This window comes from Pollicipes pollicipes, unplaced genomic scaffold, assembly GCF_011947565.3.
Source record: "Pollicipes pollicipes isolate AB1234 unplaced genomic scaffold, Ppol_2.1 Scaffold_6138;HRSCAF=7277_pilon_pilon_pilon, whole genome shotgun sequence".
Classification (NCBI taxonomy): domain Eukaryota; kingdom Metazoa; phylum Arthropoda; class Thecostraca; order Pollicipedomorpha; family Pollicipedidae; genus Pollicipes; species Pollicipes pollicipes.
Window position 1 is genome coordinate 258,183 of NW_023596818.1, and position 7,304 is coordinate 265,486.

Sequence of the window (7,304 nt, forward strand, 5' to 3'; positions counted from 1 at the left end):
CGTTGGTCAGAACACTTCATTCAATAATGATCAGTGATTTGCGGCCGACGATCAGCCCTAACAAACGTCCCGGTCTCTGACGGCCGCAACTTGTGCTCGTGCCTGTGACCTGCGGCGAGCGAGACCGGGTGGCTGACCTGAAACGGTGACGGAACCCTGCGGACTGCCGTAGACGAAGCGACGCCAGGTGGCGTACGGCACCTCCGGCGACTCTTCCGTGAGGATGTTGAGGAACTTGTGGTCCACCGCCCGGTTCTTCAGGTCAAGCAGGAAGGACGTGTGCTTCCCGATGCCGACTCCCTCCGGCTGATGGCCAGATAGACAACGCCGGACATTAACGCACAGACCCGATGCCGACCCCCTCCGGCTGATGGTCAGATAGACGACGCCGGACATTAATGTGCAGACCCGATGCCGACCCCCTCTGGCTGATGGCCATACAGACGACGCCCGACTTTAACGTACAGACGTACTCAGGCCTTATGGCCTGTACCGTCTGCTAACCCTGGTAGTGGATGATGGGACACAATAAAACATAGGACGGGTTTAAAACGACGTGCATATTAACGTATGAGGATGCAATCCTTCCTGAGCAATCGCAGCTGTCAAATGTCCGGTTCTAACCCACAGTACAATCAGAACGTTATTACACTCTGAAAGGACCAGCCGATGCTGATGAGGCACAAAGGAGAGAACACTTGTTATTCTTTTTTTCGTTGATCCAAAACCCAAAGACATTTGTGAATGGTGTGGAATATTTTAGAGGACATTCGACGAAAACTAAACGTCTTGATCTACTTGACGCCAGTTCCAAACAATAATGGACTTTTTTCTTTGCTAAGACCAGCTCCTCAACTCCCGACAGCTTCCGTGAAGAATAAATATCGCTCACTCAAGACGCTTGCATTTTAAGCCAGTGACTATTCACTTCCTGATAACTCATTATCATCAGACACTCATATCCGATAGATAGTATTAGGTGCGTAGTGGCTAGCGCCACCTGCTGACGTACCGAAACCTCGACGGTCGCCTCCTCCACGTCCAGTCCGAACTGGGTGATGCACTTGATGGTGACGTCGAAGGAGCCGGCCTCGACCATCGGTTTGATCGGGATCGTCACCTCCACACTTTCGCCGGCCGGAATCTGTACACCATCAGCCGGTCAAGGGTCAACGAGGACTACGGGTCAGCCGGCGGGCACAGGTCTACGCTCGGCAACAGGTGAGTAGGAGGTCACAGGTCAGCGCTCGGCAACAGGTCAGTAGGGGGTCACAGGTCTGCGCTCGGTAACAGGTCAGTAGGAGGTCACAGGTCAGCGCTCGGCAACAGGTCAGTAGGAGGTCACAGGTCAGCGCTCGGCAACAGGTCAGTAGGAGGTCACAGGTCAGCGCTCGGTAACAGGTCAGTAGGGGGTCACAGGTCAGCGCTCGGTAACAGGTCAGTATGGGGTCCCAGGTCAGCGCTCGGTAACAGGTCAGCAGGGGGTCACAGGTCAGCGTCTGGTCCAATGCAGCAGTCGGTGCCGCCTCGATACTTGCTTTCCGTCATATGTTCAGATGAAAGAGAAGGTGAGTCTCGCCAAGGGGCAAAGCTATTTTACGGAGCAGGTTTGTGAAGGCGCTGTGTTTTAGCACAGCTCTGCAACCAACTCCTGCCGTAGTATGTCCCTGATTACACATCGGCTGAGTCCTATGGCAACGAACTGAAGCAAATCTGATATAAAACGGTAATATGAGCTTAGCTCCAGAGCGGCTGGTGAGCTTTACATGGTAGCTCCACTGCAGAACGCCAGCAAAGCGGTTGATTCATTACCGGCAACGCCTACTTTACGCTACGTCTCATGGACGGCCGTGGAGCTTCAGTTTCCCATTACCTTAGCTAATTTACCAAAGGGCATGCATGAGCGTTATCAGGGGGCGTGAGAACTTTCACTGCAGTGAAAGAGACCACGTCGGCTTAGCGCGACATGCGACACATCAGAAACGCTTCAAACAAAACAAAACTGTACTGAGCCTCTTGTTTTAGCCATGTGTACCGGACGCGGGATTCGAGTCGCCACACCAACTCCGGCGCAGTCCGCGCACGACCGACGTGCAAAGGACGGCGCGCACGCGACCATGCGTCAGCGGTACGGGCTGGTGATGTACTGACCGGCACCAGGTGCTGGTGATCCCCGCTGGATGTGCGCACATTCCGGTGCGAGATCACACCGTCCAGCTCCACGTGCACAAACCTGGGAACGGTCAAACAGCCCATGTACTCTGGATCCCGATAGCTTTTAGCTACTGATTTGCTCCCCGCACTTCTTTTGCATGCCTGTTGCGAGAACTGCCCCTTCAATGCAGTCATTAGATAGTGCTGTTCAATTAATTCTCTCGTGTTGTGCCTGCGAAATTCCCTTGAGCATAGCTTGACAGAATGTTCCTCAAATGGAAGTAGGAGGGAACGTGCAATGTGAGATGTAACTTGCATTGGGACAAATAATTCACTAGCAGCACGCCTTTCAACTGCTGATACGCATATCATTCTCCAATCCGGCAAACAGGGCAAACTCTAAACCCACTGACTTTTCGGCAATAGCCTACGAGAGACCTTGTAATGCTAATGGTCGGAGCTCCTGCAAGCGTCAGCAATGGTAACGTTTCGATCATCGCTGCAAGGAGCGTTATAGCTATTGGTTTCGGCTGTTCCAAATCATCACGCCGACCGTAGCATGAAAACCGAGACACAACTGTGGCTAGTATGAAAATTTTGATACCTGTAACATGGCGGACATGGGCCAGTGATGTCTAAAGTCAGATCTGTCGAAATCCTGAGATACGGTGCTCTCTACTATCGTTCCATCCATAATCTAGTGCTTATTAGAGACTGGAGGGAAGATTTGTCAGCGCCATGTAGGTTCACTCACTGGTAGTCGTCGCTGTCGACGAGGACGACCAGCGCCAGCACCTCGATCTCTTGGTTGTTGGCCAGCATGAGGCGCGCCGAGATCGTCTCGCCACGCCTGATGTTCTCCACCAGCTCCATGGTCATGTAGAACGGCCGGTTGCTGACATACTGCAACGTCGCTGCGGTTTAGAACACGGCACGTGACGCGGAGGGCGTTTGGCAATGACTCGGTCGCGTCACCAGCTAGACGTGGTGACATGGGAGTAAACTGTCAGATATCACCAGCTGCACCACGTCCGCGATCCCTCCCGTCCGAGGCACCAGTCTCCTCACGTGTAGTGGCGTCTCGATCAGCCCGAAGCCGTCCTTCTGGCTGATGCTGAAGCCGTTGATGTACCAGTCGTCGTTGGTCTCGGGCACTTCCAGCACCAGCTGCTCGCCGCCCTGGTACCCTGGTAGTGACCAGTCGTGGCGTCAGTGACGGGCCACGGGCTCAGTGCCGGGTCATGGGGTCAGTGCCGGGTCATGGGGTCAGTATCTGCCCATGGGGTCAGTGACAAACATGCGATGCTGACCGGTCGCGGGGTCAGTGACGAATCACAAAAGTCAGTGGTCGATCACTGGCAGTGGGAGCGCAGCCAAAGGGGATCCCTCAGGACCACATTTTCTTATTTCAGTATCATACACGGCTCCTTTAGCGTCCTAAAGACGAATGTTTACTGACCTCCGCCCCGCCTCCCCTAATTCGCCCATTTCGCCCTGATCCGCCGCTTTTCATAACGGGAGTCGATGCGATCCCGTGCCGTCTCCAAACTAAGAAGATAGAGCTTAGCAGAAAACGATGGGTTGGTCTCAACGAGATCTTGCGATTGGCAATAAACTGTATGAGACTTGGTCAATAATTGACCACAATACGCCAAGTTAAAGGTCAAACTTTGCCCCAAATCGATCTTTTTCAGCTTTGCAAGCTCACACATGTACGAGACCATTGGCTAATGAATGCCCCACCGGGCACTAAAAATTTGGTGTGCGATTTTACGACATGCTGGGGAAGTATCCTCAGAAAACCCTATGGGCAGGTCTAATAAGCCGTCTTATAAAGCGATCCCCCTCCCCCTGTCAGGGCGAGAGTTACGAGAACCCTTGCTGCTACCCTGACGGGAAGGACTTAAAAGGTCGTCACAGCATTAATTGCGACTGTGTAGCTAGTCTGATACACAAAGAGCCCCAGCGGACTCACAAACGACAGACTCAAAATAATTGGAAGTCCCTCGATGGCGGTGGCGGGCTGGTAACAGGATGAGAAAGGAGCGTAGCCGGGGCCGGCTCAGCAGGCGCTCACCGATCTCCTGGCGCACCCAGGCCCAGTCGCCGTCCTCGGGGTCGAAGAACTCGTTGTAGACGGAGCGACGGTCCAGCCGGAAGCGTCGCTCCTGCTCGTCGTCGCCCAGCTCCACGTGGCCTGCAGACGCGGCAGCGGGCGGCGTAAGACAGAGCGAGGCGAACAAGCATCGGCTGTCAGTAAACCAGGCAAAACGCCACTATCATGGGAGAGGCTGTTTCGTCACAGGGTAACAGCAGTGTAGCTCAGTATCTCACGAGATGAGGCAAACGCCAACGAGCTAGGTTCTCGTGTTCAGGTATGAGGCTTTTTTTTAGCTAAAACAGCATTCACATCCAAAGGTATCAATGATCAGATACTGCTTATGAAATACAGGTGCAAGATCCACTAGGAAGTAGCTAACTAACCAAACAACTGAAGGAGGAACAAAATCATATCATCACCAGCACATTATCTAGCTCGTGACCACATATGCATAAAATGTACGTTCAAGAGACAGGAAATGGTGCATCTCAAAGAACAGGTTAATGGGGGTCGAGCTCTGTTGTACCGTTTGTGTTCAGTACTCACAGCCCATCTCGTCGGAACGGTCTGGGCAGTCATCGATGCCGTTACACAGGAGCGTGGCGTTGAAGCAGCCGCGGGTCACACAGCGCAGCTCGCCCTCCACACAATCTGCCGGTAGGGAAGGGCTCGCCTAACACACAGCAAGCAGACTGGAACACAGCGAGTCGGGTCGCGTAGTGACTACAGCGGCGCGGTTCCTCTGCATATCTGTGAAGCTGGCGATTTCTTCAGCGATTTGTTTAGCGACGAGTTGCGGTTTCGATGACAACGAGGCGGATGGTCAGTTATGGCCATAGAGCATCGAATGGCATGTACACTTTACACTGTCATGTGACCTTCAACGCAAAGGGACGAAAAACTGCATATCCCAAAAACTTAACGGCTGATTTCGGATTTGTGAGGATCAGAACAATCGCAAGCGCATGGACTACCGTCCGTCAAGAAGGCCTGACCTATCAAGGTCATTTTTCAAGGTCAATTTCAGGCTTACTGTGCGGGAACTTCATATGACCCAAAAGTTGCCGCTGATTACAAATTACTAGGCCTCAGAATATTCATCAGCAAAAAACTAGCGTCCGTCAAGAAGCCCTGACTTATCAAGGTCAACCTTCCAAGTCAAATTCAGTTCAAAGGATGTGGAGCTCCGTATCGTCTGAAAATTGCTGCCCACTTTCGGGCTTGTGAGCATCAAGGCAATTGCTAGCGCACGAAGTGGCGTCCAACAAGAAGTCCTGACTTCTCAAGGTTACCTTTCAAGGTCAAAGTCTGGCTCAAAAAGCGGGGAACATTCATAAGCAAAAGCGCTAGTGTCCATGCAAATAATTTCAAGCATCACGACATTAACAATAAAAAAACTAGTGTCCGTGCAAAGATCCTCTCAAGGTCACCCTTGAAAATCAGACACGGAATTAAAGGACGGGGAACTTGATATGACCTGAAAGTTACTGGTTGATTTAAAACGAGGTTGGATGCGTCAAAGAACATCATTAGTTAAAAATCTCAAATCCCTCGGGATATGTCACTTAGAGCTACCAGCTATGCACCAAAAACGGACAGAAAACCTTGGAGAAAAGTTCAAAATAATGTTTTAAAAAAGGAAAGAAAGCGACGCTGATGAAGCGATGAGACGAACCTGTCATCATTTTATGCCTTTGGATGGGAGCGGGGCTAGGTTGCAAAATTAAGGGAAAAAGTACAGGTAGAAAATGGTAATCGGGATAGGGACCGGCAAGCGTTGCGGCAAATATTCAAAACATTCACCTTTACACTACCGTTCGGAAACCCTCACGCCCCCATACGGAAATCGAAAACCCTGAAATTACGTGAACCTGAGTAAAATCCCGAAACTAAGAAACTGGCGTCACAGATGCTGACAGCGGCTGGTGAAAAACTGGCGTCAGAGATGCTGACAGCGGCTGGTGACGTACTCCCGTGACCCTGACCTCACCTGACCCAGGGACAGACTCGACTATAGCGTCCGTGAAGACCACGAGGCCGGCCAGGTCGAAGGTGGTGTTGGCGTCGATGCCGTAGTTTTGCGTGATGTAGTGCTCGGACCTCATCGGCTGGCTACCATCTCGCCAGCGCCAGTTGGCGCTGTGAATGGGTCTGCAAAAAACGCAGTGTCGTCATATTATTTTCCACGTAACACGAAATGTTTACCGCAACGAAGAAATTTCCCGCCATTTCAGTCACCGTAGAGCAAGAACGCACATCCGGGCACCTCGGGCCACGTCCGCGATATAAATCACTGGCACCAAAGCCGCCAACAAAGAATCCTCTCCTTTGACGGAGAATGGCGGAGTCTGCTTCGGGTAACTGCTCGCAGCGCACGGGTTGTGCGAGCTCTGGGCGCCATCGCGTCAGCCCGCACCTGGTGGTGTTCTCGAACGAGTGCAGTGCCGAGAGGACCGAGGTGCGCGTGAGGTCGTGCCCGGCCTGCACGCTGTAGAGGTACGCCCGGCCGGAGCTGGTGCAGAAGGTGGCGCCCGGGGTGCTCCACATGCCCAGTTCCAGCGTGTTCTTCGAGTGGTCCTTGTGCTGGTTCAGCACCACTTTCGTCTGCGGAGCAACGCGACGTCACTCCGTTTGTGACGCTTCAGCTAGGTTTCGAACCTGCAACTGTCCGAGCCATTTGTCTAACCATCTCCCACATTGATATGCATATATATATATATATATATATATATATATATATATATATATATATATATATATATATATACACAAAAAAAACATTGCCGACTCGTCCGGTGGATGCGGCCCACGTTTGCCATGGAGACGGCCGATGGCCAACGCCGCTCACTCTCACTCTCACTCTCACCGACTCACCCAACAGCGAGTTGGTGACTCGGCGCCCACTCACCCGTCCACGGTTGATGCCCTCCACGGGCACCTGGATGGAGTCGGTGACCACCTCGCCGTCGTCGGTCACGTGGTACACCAGGATGCGGAAGCTGGGAGCCATTTCGGCGGACACGGGCAGCGAGAGCGTCTTCATGGTGGG

At 52.5% G+C, this 7,304-nt stretch overlaps 1 protein-coding gene across 1 annotated transcript in view; it reads right to left on the bottom strand.

Annotated features, from left to right (window-relative positions):
• Positions 1-7,304, bottom strand: part of LOC119106164 (CD109 antigen) — a gene marked incomplete at its 5' end in the record, with an annotated part of 31,767 nt that extends 24,463 nt beyond the window's left edge. Inside the window, 10 exon segments of the mRNA XM_037229773.1 lie at positions 138-306; positions 1,013-1,144; positions 2,152-2,233; positions 2,909-3,057; positions 3,223-3,341; positions 4,232-4,351; positions 4,802-4,906; positions 6,246-6,406; positions 6,672-6,859; positions 7,164-7,304. Of these exon segments, the coding sequence (XP_037085668.1) occupies positions 138-306; positions 1,013-1,144; positions 2,152-2,233; positions 2,909-3,057; positions 3,223-3,341; positions 4,232-4,351; positions 4,802-4,906; positions 6,246-6,406; positions 6,672-6,859; positions 7,164-7,304 (1,366 nt within the window).